This window comes from Electrona antarctica (assembly GCF_951216825.1).
Source record: "Electrona antarctica genome assembly, chromosome: 18".
NCBI lineage: Eukaryota > Metazoa > Chordata > Actinopteri > Myctophiformes > Myctophidae > Electrona > Electrona antarctica.
In genome coordinates this window covers 38226310-38244149 of record NC_136799.1, presented here as the reverse complement: position 1 = coordinate 38244149, position 17840 = coordinate 38226310, and the positions used below count along the sequence as shown (strand labels likewise).

The following is a 17840-nucleotide window of genomic DNA, read 5'->3' as shown; positions in this document are numbered from 1 at the left end:
GTTTCCTGTTCTATGATCCTCACCAAGCACTGCTTTCATAGTATGTGATATGTGCCAATGCACTCACAGTGCATTGTCGGACTTGTAGTATTATGGTGGTCCGTGCAATATACCAGAGGGCCAGTTCTAATACTAATTAAATATCATCCCGCGGGCCAAAGATAATTCATTCACGGGCCTGATTTGGCCCCCGGGCCTTGAGTTTGACATATATAGCCACTCATTTCAAACACTGCCCTTTACAGCTTATACACTAAACTCTTGGGTGTTATTGTAGAAACGGAACAAAATGGACCCATACTCTCATAGTTGTGTTCGTATATGTGTACACTCACACACGAATGCGCAAACATGTGTATAAAAAGACACATGTTATTCAGGTTTTACTTTTCACACATTCAGACGTTCATTAACACGTTTCCCACACACAACTGAACAATGCATTATTGTGGACATTACACTCATGCTGTCCTTTGATCCCACCTCAGATTTCACAGATGCCTTATTCAACCCCACAAAGGGTGAGGAGAAGACAACAAAGAACCCAAAGGTAACGAAACAATAATAATAGAAGAAACGATAAACAAAACAATATACCAAAGCGATAAACAAAACAACGATAAAGAAAACAATATACCAAAGCGTTCAAGTCACTAAAAAGTCCAAAGTATCAGTGGCGTATCCAGGAATTACGTTTTGGGCAGGCAAGATAAGTGTTAATTGTCGTCTCCCCGCGCACAATCGTAGCACTAAAGGTTTTCAAAGAGATATACCTGCCAGACGAGTAGGATACAAAGGCTGAAAGGCATGCATTTACATTCCAATGGGTGATTGAGGGTCGCGCTCTACCGCAACGGCCAATTAGCTGTCCAGTTCTCAGATCTTGTTTTTGTCGTCTTTTTTTCTCATTGTATGGATTTTGGTCAGGCCAGAAATGGATTTGGATAGGCAGACGCCAGCCCTCGCCTTATTGTAGATACGCCTCTGCAAAGTATACCGGCCTTTATTAAAGTGACCCATCCTTCATGAACCCATGAAGGAACCTTTTCGTAGTAAAAATTACCTGAGTTGCAACTGTACTTGGACCCCTTTTCACTCTTATCCATGCAGAAATGTATAAAATATATACAAATCCTTTGAAAATAGCAGATTTATTTAATCAATTTATTATTTATTTTCTAACAAAACAAGCATGTAAATCACCAATGCACATATGGCCTTACAGGTGGCTATTCAAATGGCCCAAATGTAGAGCTGGTATGTTTTCTAATAATTAAAAGTAACTAGTAACTAAAGTTTTCAAATAATTGTAGTGGAGTAAAAGTACAATATTTGTACATCTGAGATGTGGTGGAGTAGAACTATAAAGTATTGAACATTGCAAATACTAAAAATGTAGTTTAGTTACTTTTGACCACTGGTCTGACTCTGCACACGTTCCCAGAAGACGGCGCACACATGTCTTGTGGAACACTGACGGTTCCTTTGTAGAATTTGATGTCCTTGTCCTTATTTGCACCAAAGCCATCATCCTCAGACTACGTCTCCCCTTATGAGATGCCCATTGTGGTCCAAACCCCCACTGAGAAAGCTGAGGCTCAGAACAGCACAGCCTCTGCTGCAGGTAATGACAAGCACTTTAAGCTGACATGTTTTTTTTAGGATGTCATAGCAATATTTCTGTTATTTTATGTTTTTTGGGCGGCTTTATTGAGACTCCCAGTATAGTAACACACCTGCTTTGTATACTTTAAATTAAGCTGAAGCATACAGTGGTGGAAGATATAAACTGTCTTATTGATTAATAGCATCATCATTATATAGTTGTTGATTTAAATTTTTAAATGGTAGGGTATGTGGCTAAAGCACTATATTCTGATATAGAGTGTGAGTTCTCTATCTTGGTTAACATTGGTATCCTGACCTGAAAATGCATTTTCTGTTCATTAAAGAGCTGAGAGACATGGAAACTACTATTAGTCTGAACAAACACTTTTTGCAATGAGTACTAGCCTATCTAGTATCAGAATATAGAAATATTGTATCATTTATTTTAACCTAAGAAAATACCCTACCTAATAGGGTAATATTTGTTTGCTTAGTTACTTTCGCTTAGTTACCTTTTACTTGCTTTTTACTTACTTTATGCTTACTTAGTTACTTAGTCACACTTGCAGTGCTTTCTTTGTTGTCAATCTCTTCCCCCAGAACCTGAAAATGATGTTTCCGCCATGCCGGAAGATCAGGCTGACATGACTGCAGACTCTGCACCTCCCCCTGAAGATTCTCCAGCCCAATCCGAGACCTCCGGGGAGCCTGTTATTGACCGCGGGGGAGAAGGGGACAGCGCTCCAGATACTACCCAACCCGTTGACGACCCTCCCCAAAGTTCTGATACAGCTGGAGACCCCACCACTGTGGAAGCAGGTCCCACACCTGAACCCGAACCTGAACCTGCGGCGGGTGTTGATCCCACCCCTGATACTGAAAACACCACCCTGACAGCAGAGAAAGGTAGTTTTGTGTTTTGAGTGTTTTTTGACCATTTTGACCATCAGTTTAGTTTTTATTAGTGTTTATTTTTATGTGTTTGCTAGTTTTTAGTTCATATTTATTATTTATGTTTTGCAAAGGCTTATTTTGATCACGCGTCGTAAGAAAATAATCATATCCACCCAAAATATTAGGTTGTAATAATAAATAAATAACACATCGATAAATGAACAGTGTCTCAGGCAGGAGGTTGCGCTCTTTAAAGACTGTGAAGGCCCGACACTCAAATAGCTTTTTCCCCATGGCTATCCTGCTCCTCAATGCTGCTGATGTTCCCCCCCTGACCCCCCTCTTTCCTCCCTCCACCCCCACTCAGAGTCCTAATGTTGTAACTGATTCTGATTCTGATTCAGTGTCTGCCCCTGTGTCTGACACACGTGCCAAAATGATAGGCAATAGACATTATGACTTTGAACTAAAATGTTTCTTTCAATTCTAGTATATTTGTTTATTTGTAACCATAACAACCTCACAGAAGAAGAGCTACTATCAGAACCCCAGGCAGCTCCTGAAGAACTCGACGGAGAACCCGAGGGAGAGCCTAGTCCAGAACCCTCGGATGAAACCCCAGACACGGATGTGGCCAATCATCCGGAGATGGATTCGGCTGCTGTGGTGTAGGCCTGTCACAATTATTACATAATCTCATAACGCAATTATTTGAGTCATAATAGTTTCCATGTTAAAAATTTAAAAAAAAATGGCCTGGGCCGTGGCTCAGCGGTCCAGGCACCTTGGCTGGTAATCCAGTCTGGCAGTGTGCCGTGGGTTCGACTTCCGATCCCGACGGCCTTTACTGCATGTCACCCCCCCATCTCTCTCCCCATTTCCTGTCAGCCTACTGTCTGTCCCTCCATAAAAAATAAAGGCGAAAGCCAAAAAAAAAGAAAACATTAAAAAAATAAAATAAAAAATGTTTCAAACATTTCCAAAAATATCAGAAATAGCAGATCTACAAGCTATTTTTTGTTTTTGTTTTCGAGGCTGCCATGATGATTACACGCTATTTTTTGGAAAGTATACAATTATTATAAACTTAGCAGTGCCCGTTGGGCACTGGCCTACTTGGAACGATGCATGCATGCTCTTCTACCCAGTTATTATGCATGTGTCCCTTTTATGCCCATATATGGAGTTCTTTGTCAGGCATGTCCAAATGGAGTCTATGCCGATGTCAGAACATATTTGTGATGTCAGAACAGGCCAGCTCCATATATGGAGCCTGGGCAGGGGCCTTTTGTGGCGGTTCTGGACAACCGTGCGTCCGACCGACTCGACACCGGGCACTGCACTCCCTGTGGGGGTGTGGAACGCGTGTGTCGAATTTGAAGTTGGCGGGCCGAACGGTTCTCTAGTTACGTGCATTAGAGACATTAGAGGCATTACAGACGTACAAATATGTGGTGCATTTATAGATAGATGGGTCAGTAATTACTTTGTATTTGAGTTATTTGTCATATCTGCCTTGTGCAATTTGTGAAACCACAATAAACAAAAATATGTTCAAATGTTCAATGCCAAAAACACAATTAAATTGTTAATCGCAATTATTTAGTTAACAATTAATCATCCACTTAATTGTGTAATCGTGACAGCCCTGCTGTGGAGGAGGAGGTCAATCCTGCGGCAGGTTCTATCGCGGTCGGTGTCGCCACCGGGCTATGTGAGCTGCCTGTGCCTACGTGTCCAGATGACTCATCTCAGCCGCTGTCAAACGGAGGTGAGCGCCTAGCTAGCCTCACCATGTGTAGAGAGATTCTAACCGTGTGTAGAGAGATTCTAACTGTGAAGAGAGATTATAACCGTGTGTAGAGAAATTCTAACGATGTAGAGAGATTACAATCCGATCACGTAATTTTCAAATGATCGGAATCGGGAGCCAACAAACGTGATCAGGACAGTATCAATATTATCCCATTTTGGGCGGGAACCCCTTTTGGTGTTTTACCCACTCAGGCCGGGAACCCATTTTGGGGTTCTGTACAGTATGTACAGTATTCAAAAATGTAATTTTTTTGATGCTGCTATATAAATATTTGAAGTTTTTCAGAAAACTTAGGTCAGGTTTTAGAGGCGTTTTTAGAATCGGCCTCAGGCCTAAATGGGTTATTATATCCATATCATTATATAATAATATCATGATATTAGACTGGAGTTTGTCTGTGATTTTGGATATTGTGATATAGCATTAAAAAAAATCGGCATCGGCAGATTCTCAAAATCAAAGGATTGGAATCGGATGGTGAGCTAACCGTGTGTAGAGAGATTCTAACCCTGTAGAGATATTCTAATTGTGTGTAGAGAGATTCTAACCCTGTAGAGAGATTCTAATTGTGTGTAGAGAGATTCTAACCCTGTAGAGAGATTCTAACCCTGTAGAGAGATTCTAACCCTGTAGAGAGATTCTAACCCTGTAGAGAGATTCTAACCCTGTAGAGAGATTCTAACCCTGTAGAGAGATTCTAACCCTGTAGAGAGATTCTAACCCTGTAGAGAGATTCTAACCCTGTAGAGAGATTCTAATTGTGTGTAGAGAGATTCTAACCCTGTAGAGAGATTCTAATTGTGTGTAGAGAGATTCTAACCGTATTCTGTAGAGAGATTCTTACCCTGTAGAGAGATTCTAACCCTGTAGAGAGATTCTAACCCTGTAGAGAGATTCTAAACCTGTAGAGAGATTCTAACTGTGTGTACTGAGATTCTAACCTGTAGACCTGGGGTGCCCAAAAGGTAGATCGCAACCTACCAGTAGATCACAAAGGCTGTGCAGGTAGATCACATGCATGACATGCCCCTAACGAATATGAATTGAATTAAGTTGACTTGATTGATTGACATCAAAAAGGGCCTAGCTGTCATGCTCAAACCCATAATGCAATACTTTGTTTTCAAGAGTGTTGCTGCGCACAAATGTCTGTAGCATTACACATTCCAAGGTACATATACAGTACCTTCTGCATCAGGTACATTTTTAAACTACAGTATTTTCAGCAATGGTATTATACTTTTTTTTCAATGGGTATAGATGATTTTAAGCCGGTCATTTTTAAAGTAGCTCTCAAGTCCAAAAAGTCTGGGCACCCCTTGCTGCAGACAGATTCACATGCCTCGCGTCACGTGCCGCCAACCGCTCCAATCACTCCAATCTTTGGACTTGAAATGAAAATTGCAGAGCAGCGCCTTCCTTGAAGAGAATGTATGTCTAAAAATAACGCTGTCAATGTCATCAGAGCTAGGAGAAGAAAACTTGTGTGCGTGTGCGTGCGTGCGTGTGCGTGTGCGCGCACGCAGCATCCGCTGTTGGATGGGGGGAAAAACAATTGCTTTTCAGGAAATGGAAAAAAATTAACCTATGTTCCAGTGTTTATATATATAATATATCCACAAGTCCCAGACTCTCCCTTCTGGCTCCCAAACTATGGAATGAACTCCCCATTGCAATTAACTGCAGACTTGCCCTATAGCCTCGACGACCTGTAGGCTAAGATGCCAGGTTATTATTATTATTGATCTGGCATCCTATACTGTTCATAGTTTCAATGTACGGATATTCTACTGTTCTACTGGATGATATGTTCTTGGTTTACTCATGATCCTAGATGACTATTCTATGCATTTGATGTATTACCTTGTGGTGTTCTTGCTTCCTGTAGGTCGCTCTGGATTAAGAGCGTCTGCTAAATGCCTAAATTGTTTAGTCACAGGCTAATACAGGCTAATACTTTTCATTGGTAAAATATACATCAAGCGTCGACATGTCTGTCTGCCCCCCCCCCAACATGATCAGAGCCATCCACAGTGACCTGTGAGGAACTGACGCAGCACAAGAGGTACCTGAAGACAGTCAAGCACCAGGAGAAGGACACCAAGGAGCTGGACAGGAAGTTCCAGAAGAAGAGCGAGGACCTCATTCAGAAACACGCTGAAGCCTTCAAATCCGTCAAGAAGAAGGCCTCGCTGAAGAAAAAAGAGTATGTGTACCTCTTATGTCCTAATTCTAATTCAAGTTTTTTCGTGAATGTACGTCTTAATTGATAAATGCTAAACAGCGTCACACAAAAGCATCAAAAGTAGCAGATCCACAAGCTCGAAGCGCGGCGCGAAGCCGAGGTTTCCACCCGACAGAGACCATTTCTTCTCTCCGCATGCCTTAGTTTGTGCAGTGGAGAGATAATCTGCGCTGTCGAGTGGAAACCTTGTCCAAAAAAACATTACACTTTTTTAGGAAATGGAGAAAAACAATTGGGAGGGAGTGGGCGGGTAATGTAGTGACACCACAAGCGGATAGCGAAGCTAACATAGTTTGAATTCCCTGCAGCTGAGTGAGTCTTACGGTAATATTAGGATGCTATAGGCATTTAACATATTATAGTAAAATGCATAGAGCATTGTGCAATCATGGAGTACACACATTTAGATACCGAATGAATACAAAGCAATTACATACAAATCTATCATCACATAGATCCCAACCCTCTACAACAATAGGCTTCTCTCTCTCTCTCTCTCTCACTGAACATGTTTCATTCACCGTGGCATACCTACTGTATTTTGGGTAGGCTATATATGTCACTATCGGCGAACGTTTTCCACAATATAAAAAGCAAAAAAGAACGTATTCAAAAATGTCAAAATTGTAAAAAGAAAAAATAGACTGTAGATGGCCTATGTTTGCAATTCGATGCATGACAAAACATATACATAGGGTCATCCAATACACTGTGTGTATTGGATGACCCTGGGTGCTCTGTTTTTGTGTTGGTGCCATTATGTGTTGTCCTTTACAGCATACTGTAATAGTCAGCCACAAATGAAGTTGCGAGTTGTTCTGGCCACTTCATATAATTAGAGCATATCTAAAAAAGCGTAGGAGCCAAATGTGTTTTTCCAGGAAAGCGGAATGCCAGTGGATGAAAATACCAACTACAAACATGAGTCACTTTTAAGGGGTTTGCACAAGTGGGTTATTACGGCACAATGCTACATGATTGAGAGTAAACACGGTTAATTTAGGTCACAATGACCCTGTTCTGTATTCACCAGAGGACCTTTTCAGGTAATTAAGTATATTTACTCAAGTACAGTAAGGACAATTATTGGGAACTTTTACTTTACTTTCTTTTAAAAAATGTCAGTACTTTAATATACTTCCACTCCACTACATCAACTACTTTTTAATCCACTACAATGATTTGAACACATTTTTTAGTTGTTTTTTTTTTAGATTTTGAGTACTAACTATATCTTGATGGAAATACTTTTACTTTTTGGAAAACAAGTTAATTTCTCCCGTTCCAATGTACAATGTGGCCTTTAGCAGACGCTCTTATCCAGAGCAACTTACACGTTCAAAAGCAATCAGAGTAAGCATGCCATGTACTCTAGTCTAGTCAATAAACATCGAGGTAAATAGTCACATATTAGAGTGGAAAGAGTGTTGTGCCTCCGAGAAACTAGGATACCAGGTAAACAATGGACCTAGCATCTGTCTAAACAACATGCTCTTTCATCTGTGTTCAATCAAAACAAGTCTTAAGTAACACAAATGTGAACAAAGGGTAACAAACAGTAATAGTAAACTAGCATCAAGAAGTGATACAAGGAGACTGGAGTGCTTTAGGCCGGGGGTGAGGTGGTCTGAAGAGGGGAGTCTTCAGTCTGGACTCTGGAGCATTGTCCAGGGTGTTTTAGGGAAGGTTCAGACACCATTCTTGTGTTGTCATAATAATTGTATACTTATGCTACTTTCATACTACTGTGATGTTATCCTGTAATATCAGAGTTTCTCATAGTGTGGTCCGGGGACTCCCAGGGGTCCTTGAGGGGGTTCCACGGGTCCCCATGTTAAATGATTGACAGTTGGGATAAGGAACCAAATGGTTACATGGTCTGCAACTCAGAGAGCGTACCGATGGAACCAAATGGACCCGTAAGGAATGGATCCATTTGGTCCCATCAGTACGCTCTCTGAGTTGTCCATCTTATGTCAACCGATACGGTACTGTATGTCATTTCAATTTGACACCCTTCATTAAGTGTCACCCCCACCCCAGAGGTTCTAGTGACAGCACTGACTCTGGCGTTAAGAGCGAGCGCGTCCAGGAGCAGAAGGAGAAGCTGCAGGCGGAGCTACAAGCTCTGTGGGAGGAGCATCACGACCACGCCAAGAGGAGGAAAGAGCAGCATGCTACCGAGGTGAGCCGCGACCAGAGGTGGTGTAGACTAGGAGAACTAGGCAGAAAACAGCACTCCAGCGCTGTTCATGCAGCCCTGGAGTGTGACAAGCTGGAGTTTTAAATAAATTGTTTTCAACGAGGGCGGTGCAAATGTCAGCAATTTTAGGCATGTGTGCAACATGCCAACTGTTTAAAAGTATTGTACAGTAACAAGTTAACTAAAGTCTATGTTGTACTATTACTACTATTACTAAATTATTTTTAAGATCACAAGGGATTTAAGATCATTAAAGCTGGGCTGTTGCCTGAGTCCAGTGCATTCTGTCAACTTCCGGTCCAGGACTTTGTCACTCTTCGCCATGCTCTTCGCCAATAGAAGTCTATGTAGAAGAGCCGACATTGGACTGGCCCCGTGAAGTGAACAGAGTTGTCACAACTCTAATCTAAAGGGCGCTGGCCGCGACCAGGCAGGTTCCATCAGCCCATAATTGAGAACAGTTCACAGCTTGAGCTGTCACACTTCCACATACCTCAATAAAAGGAAATAAAATGACAGGAATTCTGACAAACGTTTTAAACCTTTTGAATCCGTAACTTTTCTTTCTGACCTCCTGACAGGAAGACGTAATTGTGGCGGCTATAGCTTAGTGGTTACTTATAGTGGCATAGTGGAAATACATCTGACTGATGTTCCGGCCCGACAACTTCCGTCGATAAACTCTCTGCCTTAGGTTGGGACCAGGCTTTTCTCTTCGCAGATGAGTAAGGCTGGGACCAAGGCTACTGACCCCACAAGACTAACAATGGTCCCGCTTCCTCCCAATTGCAACAATCCCCGAACTACAATAAAGATGGTGGCATCTAGTGTAGTATTGAGTGCCCAGTCTAAATGTCTCAATGGAAGAGATGAAGAGTAGGGAGACAACCTATTTTAATTGCATTTTATTCATTACATTTAGAACTGGCTTGTATCTTTAAAAATATATATATATATATATATATTGCTTATAATGACTCAGTGAGCCAAATTGCTTCAAAATGTATAATCTCAGCCATGTCTTGATGTTATCGTGGCTTGGCAAATGTTACACCCATTAAATCTTTATTATTATTATCAATATAATTCTCAAAGGATATTATGTCAAAGCACTTAAAGGGGCATTCCACTCATTTTCAACATTTTACTATGTCATTAATATACCTTAGAGCTGTTGTGTGGAAATAATAAAAAAGTCCCCTCATTCTGTGTTTCCTAGAACTAGAGGTCTGAAAAAAATCATTAACATGGTGAAATACATCTTGATGATGTCATCAAGATGTGTTTCACCATGTTAATGATTTTTTTCATAATTACAGTTCTAGGAAACACAGAATGGGGGGACGTTTTTATTGTTTCCACACAACAGCTCTAAGGTATATTAATGACATAGTAAAATGTTGAAAATGAGTGGTTTTCCCCTTTAAGGTAAGATGTTTCAAGACCCTATTGTACACAATAAAATCCTTAGAAATATTTTAACTGGTAGTAATTTAACTTTAACTGTCATTCTTGCTATGCATTAGCCAAACTATTAAAGGCTTTTGAACTTTTCCAAAAGTGTGCCTTGGTCTCCTCCCTTTTTGAGCGGTCCCTAACCGCTCCAATGAACAGCTATGGGTGTCCCTATGTACTGTATGTCCCTGTATGTATGTCTCTACTCTATGTCTGTTTGAGTAGTACGGACTGCTGCAATACCGCTGGGTGGCCCAAAGTGTCACTGTTTTTTGTTTATTTAACCAATGGACACATGTACAAATGGAAAAGAATGGACCCAACGGTTCCATTTGAACACTCTCTGAGTTAACACTAAGGACTTTACAGTGTACATGGTCCCCGGTCTCCCCGGACACCATCCGGCAGGCTCCTTGAACCCTCTTCAGCTCTGCAGTGCATCTATCGACCTGCCTCTGAATCCTTCTTACAGCTGAGGATGCGTTCTGTGCTCCCCGGTCGGTGCACCCTCCTCGTCTCTCCTCTCTGGTGCCGTGTGGCGCGGCAGACCGCAGGCGAGCAGCCAGAGTTTTACAGCCTCTATTGATTACCCATCAGCCTCGGGGGCTCTGGGGTGCTCTTAGCATAAACTGTGGGCCCTGCATGAGATTGAGAGGTCAATCGGGTAATTTTGGAAGGGTCGCAACCTCTCCGAGGCAGAGTGCAGTCCACGTCGCACCAGTATGACTGGAACGAGGTGACGGAGAGCATCTCGTATAGGGCCAACGAGAGCTTTAGCATACTTAAAAGTCGGAGTGCATGCAAATGAACAATGGTCTGATCTGGGTGCACTGCTCGGATTAAATAATAGGAAGCTGTGTGCACCGTCTGCACACACAGCTTGCATATTGAAAACCACTTAAGCCCATATATCCTTTATGGTGAATAGAGAAAAGAGACGATCTACAAGCCTGTAGATGCGATGCGTTCAGCTGGCACTTAAGGGCAATGCTCGTCCAGATTGGACTTTTCCCCCCCTCCCCCATCAGGATTGGCCAGTACCCTGCCAACATAAATATTAATGCAGACTAATATATAGGCCTACAATACTGTGCAGTTTAGTCAGATTAGTTTTGTGCCGTTCTGGGAGAGATGGAGGTTCACATGAACGTACATGTACTGTAGGTGTGTTGTATTTGTATTAATTTGGCTGATTGCTGAGCAACTGTCCGTGGTCCTGGAATCACTCACTCACTCACTCACTCACTCCTGCATGCTTTTGGGAGATTTGTCTTTCTTTCTTTTCCTTGCCTCCTGTCGTGGCGGTGGCGACACGTTACATTAATGCGCTAAGATCACTGTGTGTGTTAGTGTATTTTCTGCATGGATGAGAGCTTCTTTATAATTATGTGTTTATGTTTTAGGTAAGTCTACTAATAGGCATTTACGTATCGACTTGTCTGCTAATGCTTTGATCGATAGCCTAATTTGATGGCGTTGTATTGTTTGTTGTCTGTGCATAATTGCACATGTTGTTTTTCTGTGCATCACTGTGATCTATAGCCTATCTAGGACACTTTAAAAAAGTGTTATTTTAACACGTTATTCGAGGAAATTACAGATCTTGTTTGTGTTGACATGGAAAACACTTCCACTGTCCTGTTTCCCATTTGACAGCGTCTGACCAAGCTGTTGGAGATGGCCAGTGAGAGACACTCCAGTGAGCTGAGGACCCTGGAGAGGTGGGGACAACACGCAGTACTGTACGCAGTACACGCAGTTGTGTGTGTGTGTGTGTGTGTGTGTGTGTGTGTGTGTGTGTGTGTGTGTGTGTGTGTGTGTGTGTGTGTGTGTGTGTGTGTGTGTGTGTGTGTGTGTGTGTGTGTGTGTGTGTGTGTGTGTGTGTGTGCGTGTGTGCACGTAATGTGCAGTGTAGATCTGCTAGTGGTGGTTAAGTCAGGTAAATCTTTTCATGTTTGGGAAGAGACACACACCACTTTTATCTTTTGCAGTACATTCAGAAGAACACACAGTCCATTCATACACACACACACACACACACACACACACACACACACACACACACACACTGCTGACTAAATCAAACGTTCTTTGATGAGAGCGTCTCTGTGCGTGTGTTTGTGTCTGAAGTTAAACATTTCATATTTCTCAAAGCACAATATGAGTCACCTCTGCAAGCTGGACTCATTCACTGTTCTTGGCGGTCGTGCGTGTGTGTGTGCTCGTGTGCGTCTGTATGTGTACCCACATGCACGTGTGTGTTTGGGCGTGCGTGTGTTTGTTATCCAGTGTCTCCAGCTGGCAGATGGTCATCTAAGGACAGCCATTAACCAACAGGTGTTTAACCCATTCTGTACGGGAACCCCCTGTTGGTGTTTTAAGCATTGTGTTATACTTTAGCTGTTGAAAAATAGCAGATCTACAAGCTCATAGCTACGAGCTTGTAGGTCTGCTATTTTTGAAAAATCGTGAAAATGTGGCGCAAATCTTTGAATGTATATTCTTTCAGAGCGAACCGCTTTTAACTCAAATCTTTGCTTCTGAGGGGTTCCTGGAACAACATATTTTCAAATGGGGGTCGGTGGCCAATTACATATCATTTGGGGTCCTTGACATGAAATATTGAGCACCACTGAAACATATTTCAGAAAACTGTCAGGATTTAGAAGACATTCTTAAAATGTCGACGTCAGGCCTAAATGGGTTAAACAGCCTGGGGACATGCTGTACTGTCCCTGTCACCTACCTGTCCACGCAGCCACTTTGACACAGCATTTTGCCTCGTGTCTCGGTCTGACCACTGGAACCAAAGGTCACATCGTCCCCAAAACCTCACGTTGAACGGGAAAAGGCTTCTTGTTGTTGTTGCACAGAGAGAGAGTTCATTTCAGGACGACTTGTCCTATCTTGTTCTCTAGAAAGTAACTTTGGAAATGTATATTTACTCAAGTACCGTGCTTGACCACTTAGTTAAACCCCATTATGGTTGAGCGGAGTCCCTCAGGGTGACAAAAATGTGACCCAAAAAAGAATCTCCATGAATTCAAGCCTTCATGGACATGGAGTGTGGTTGTGGTGTCTACTTGATAGAAAATAAGTAATTTGTTTGGTGAACTGCTCCTTTATATTCTGTCCATTTGTCCCTTCCCCAGTGAAACCAAAGAAGCCAAGAAGAAAAGCTTCTCAAAGCGCTCATCAGAGAAGGCCAAGTGAGTGACTTGATTTCAAACAATTTCTGGAGCTCAAAATGGCTTTCTCGTCCGACTGACAAAAAATAGCCGATCTATCTGCTATTTTTAATATGTTTTATTAATTCATTTGAGAACTTGTGAAATGGAACCTTCTGCATAAGGACTACTTTCTACTTTTGGTACTTTAAGTACATTTTGATACCAATACTTTTGTACTTTTTACTCAAGTAAAATTTTAATTCCGGACTTTTACCTTTAACGGAGTATGCTTTTTTACATTGCAGTAGGCCTATTGATACTTTTACTAAACTATTTGAGTACCCTTTCCACCACTGATTATCATCATCGTTATCCATGCTGGAGTCGTTCTAACTCGTTATTATCCATCGGTTTGGTCAGGATCAAGAGGTCAATGAGCATCGACGCGCTAGACGAGCCCGATCAGCCTGACGCTGCGGTGAGTATAGGAGCATTAGTGCATCCAGAGGTGTACGTAAAGTAAAGTGCTACTTTGTTCATTTAGTTGACTACTTTTTTTGAGGATCTGAACTTTATTTGAGTATTCATGGTTCTACTCCCCTTTAGTGCACATAGTAATCCACTGCTATAACATTGATTGGAAACCCCTTTTATGTCTGGATCTTTATTGGTCCCAAGGGAAATTGTTGAATTGAACATGTTTCTGGTGCCTTTAGAGCATGTGCATAGCTACTTACCTTTTTATTTTACTAAATAAAATTGGTGGTCTAGACGGTGGTTCCCAAAGTGGGATCCGGGGACCCCAGGTGTCGTTGAGGGGTCCCCATGCTAAACTAATAATAGTTAGGAACCAAAATGGACCCTTACAGGTCTGTAACTTTTACGTTAAATAAAATATAGTGTAGATTAGAGTCCCAATCGCAGAGATAGAAATTCTATATCAAATGGGGGTCCCCCAAAATAATCATAATTGAACCGGGACCCCCCCCCCCACCCCCACCCTGACAAGCACTTGGAAAATACCCCAAAAATAAATAAAAAGAAAATGGTGTGGGGAGGGGGTCCCGACCCACAGGTTGAGAACCACTGGTCTAGGATTCTCCAAAATGGGGGTGGGCATCGGACCCAAACATCTGGCATCGCTCACGCATTCCGCCGGCCGTTCTGTTCTGTCGGGCTCGTCGGAGACCAAATCCCAAACGGCCTCCAACATGCGCCGCTGCCAGCGCCGCATATTGCATCTCTGTTTCCATCCTCCTTTAATCAGCGATTATACCCATTAATTACAGCGACTATTTATAACACAATCGGTTGTTTAATCAGCATGGCCTCTGTATTGAATGGCTGGGTGCATTAATCCATTAAAACCGGGACAGCATTCCCACATGTCATTTTAGATTTGTACCACTTTAACCGTTATTTTATACTTTGGCTATTCAAAAATATTATATTATAGATATTTTTAAAATCCTACCCGTGTGAAGTGAGGGGCGCTCTTATCATCGTACATCATCATGACGTAAGATAGACACTATGCCTATTTGCTCAGACACTATGACATATAATTCTCCATTCATTGTCAGTGGGAATATTTTGTAGGGCAGAAATCTACACTAATAGCTGAATATATATATATATATATATATTTATATATATAAAATAACTCAAATCTTTGCTTTTGATGGTCCCTGGAACAACATATTTTGAGATGGGTGGTCCACAGCCATAAATATAATTTGGGGGGTCCTTGACATGGAAATGTTTGAGCACCACTGATATAGAAACGCAAGTTTTTCAGAAAACTGTTTGTAGACATTTGTACAATCAGCCTCAGGTCTTTCTGGGTTAGGCAGTGTCTGATTGAATCGGACAAGTCCAACCTGCTGTGACCCAAACTGTATTGATTGTCTTTCTCAGGTTGCCTCCCGCGGGGGGCACACCACTCGCACGCACACACGCACACGCACGCACACGCACACGCACATGCACACGCACACGCACACACTGAAACATGATCAGATGTACTGTTTATGCTGCAGCATACGGAAACACAATCATTGTTCTCACTCGATAGGGGAAACAGACATAGCTACTGTAGTGCGGTAAACAGACCAAACCGCTAACCACAAAGTGGAATCCTTTGTGTTCATTTAAATAGAAATGAACTCTCTGAAAATTGCTACACAAGTGCGTGATTGTTTGGGAACTGGGGCATGTGTTGTATTCTTACAGATCCCAGATTACAGCCCTCAGCAAGAAGCTCTGATGAAGAAACAGGCTGCTACAATAGAGGTGATCAAAGCCCTTGCTAATCAGGTACCCACGCGCACACACAAACACACACGTGCACGCACACGCACACGCACACACACACACACACACACACACACACACACACACACACACACACACTTATTTATTTTGTACAGTATGTATACATGTTTTCTCACTATACATAATTGTACTTTTTGTTTTGAATAAAATACAATTGATAAAAAAACAAAAATGTATGTAAAAATAAAACCCTGTTGAAGACCCCTGCTCTACAGGATGCTTAGCGTTCATGTGGTTAAAATATGCTATGCCGTAGTCATGCTTGTATTATATATTATCAGTTGACCTCTGCCAACCAGTGGTGGAAAAAAGTACCATACTCAAATGTTTTACTTAAAGGACAACTTTAGTTTTTTTCAACCACGGTTCATGTTTTAGGTTGTTATTAGAGAAAATAAAAGGTGAGTGTAATTTTTTTTTCATTTGCTGCTTTCTTTCCTTTTAGGGATTTTAGCTGTTTTTGACAGGGGGGCGGGGGCATTCCAGCACGGGGCTAAATATGTATTTCTTTACAAAATTTGATTGTGATTACTTTTTTTATAGTCCATTACATTATTATTATATTTACATTTGGCCACAAAAGATCACGGGATCTACTGAATGTGTCAAACTGGCATATTGAGCCTATGACACACAGTGTGGCTTTCCCCCAGTAGGCTACCTTCACATTCAGTAGACCCTGTGATCTTCTGTGGCCAGATATATAAAGATAAAAAGAAATCACTATAACATTTGCTAAAGAAATACATATTTAGCCCCATGCTCAAATGCCCCCGCCCCCTGTCAAAAACAGCTAAAATCCCTAAAATGAAAGAAAGCAGCAAATTAAAAAAAAAATAACACTCACCTTTTAGTTTCTCTAATAACAACCTAAAACATGAACCTTGGTTGAAAAAAACTAAAGTTGTCCTTTAAGTAAAAGTATCAATACTGCAACGTAGGTGAAGAACAAAAACGATATTCTCAAATATCACACATCCGTTTGACGTGAACTTTGGCCCTTAATTGTCACTATATAGCTAAACCAGGAGGCGCTGAAGGAGCATGAGCAGAAGATGAGATCTCTGCCAGGGGAGGTGAAGGAGGCCGTCAATGCGTGCGTGGGAGCCCACTTCCCTGACCAGGTGGACCAGAGCGGGGACAAGAAGGTGGAAGGAGTGGGAGTCTATGGAGACGTGTTCCTGGGTTAACTGAGAGGACCATTCTAAAAAAATGTCTTCTAACTCCAGAAAGCCAAACGGTTTTCTGAAAAAGCTCATGTTGCTACAGTATATATCAGTGGTCCTCAAAACATTTTCATGTCAAGGACCCCCAAAATGATATGTATTTGGCCGCCGACCCCCATCTCAAAATAGGATGTCCCAGGGACCCCCAGAAGCAAAGATTTGAGTTCAAAATGTTTGCTTTAAAAAAAAAATATATTAAAATATTTGCTCAAATGTTAGTTCAGGTTTTTTATGCAGATCTAGAGCTTTATATATCTGATATGTTTAATCCCTAAAGTACAGTGTATGAATTTACATTATTTATATGAGCATGCTACATTGCTGTAGGCTACTGTATATTCATGTCACTCTTTGGGTCTCTATGGGTCTTCAACAGGGGGTCTGCAGCCCCTAGGGCACCCACGACCTTTGTAATCCATTTTTTTCACCCAGTTTTTTTTTCACCCAGTTTGTCATTGTCAAACTAATGGAATCCTGGGTGCTACACTCCCTCTGCCAACCTGGGGAGAGCAACGGACTGACCTCATGCAATCAAGTTGCATGCATGGAAGGCTTTCTTAAAAAAATAAAAAATAAACGTTTTAATATGCAACAAATGTATTTAGTGGGGGTCCCTGCCTCTCTCTCTCATCTAAGGGGTCCTTGGCCTGAAAAACGTTGGAGACCCCTACAGTATAATTTATTATTGGCACCCCTCCACATTTAGGGTTGTGGCCTAGTTATTAAATTCATATCTTATGGCCATGCATAATACATAACTCTTTCATACAGCTAATCTCACTGATTTGGAAGACTTTCATTGTCTGCTTTTATTTTATTTTTTAATTTAGAGTAGCCAATTCTTTTTTTACCCCTTTTTCTCCCCAATTTAGTCCTTATGCCAATTGAA

At 41.6% G+C, this 17840-nt stretch overlaps 1 protein-coding gene across 1 annotated transcript in view; it reads left to right on the top strand.

The window, feature by feature from the left end:
* Positions 1–16915, top strand: part of plcb2 (phospholipase C, beta 2) — a gene marked incomplete at its 3' end in the record, with an annotated part of 41079 nt that extends 24164 nt beyond the window's left edge. Inside the window, exons 23-34 of the mRNA XM_079527525.1 lie at positions 489–550; positions 1525–1624; positions 2209–2514; positions 3029–3170; positions 4149–4273; positions 6341–6524; positions 8607–8748; positions 11878–11942; positions 13374–13430; positions 13812–13869; positions 15624–15707; positions 16745–16915. Of these exons, the coding sequence (XP_079383651.1) occupies positions 489–550; positions 1525–1624; positions 2209–2514; positions 3029–3170; positions 4149–4273; positions 6341–6524; positions 8607–8748; positions 11878–11942; positions 13374–13430; positions 13812–13869; positions 15624–15707; positions 16745–16915 (1496 nt within the window). The remainder of the gene's footprint in view (positions 1–488; positions 551–1524; positions 1625–2208; positions 2515–3028; positions 3171–4148; positions 4274–6340; positions 6525–8606; positions 8749–11877; positions 11943–13373; positions 13431–13811; positions 13870–15623; positions 15708–16744) is intronic.
* Between the last annotated feature and the right edge of the window lie 925 nt (positions 16916–17840).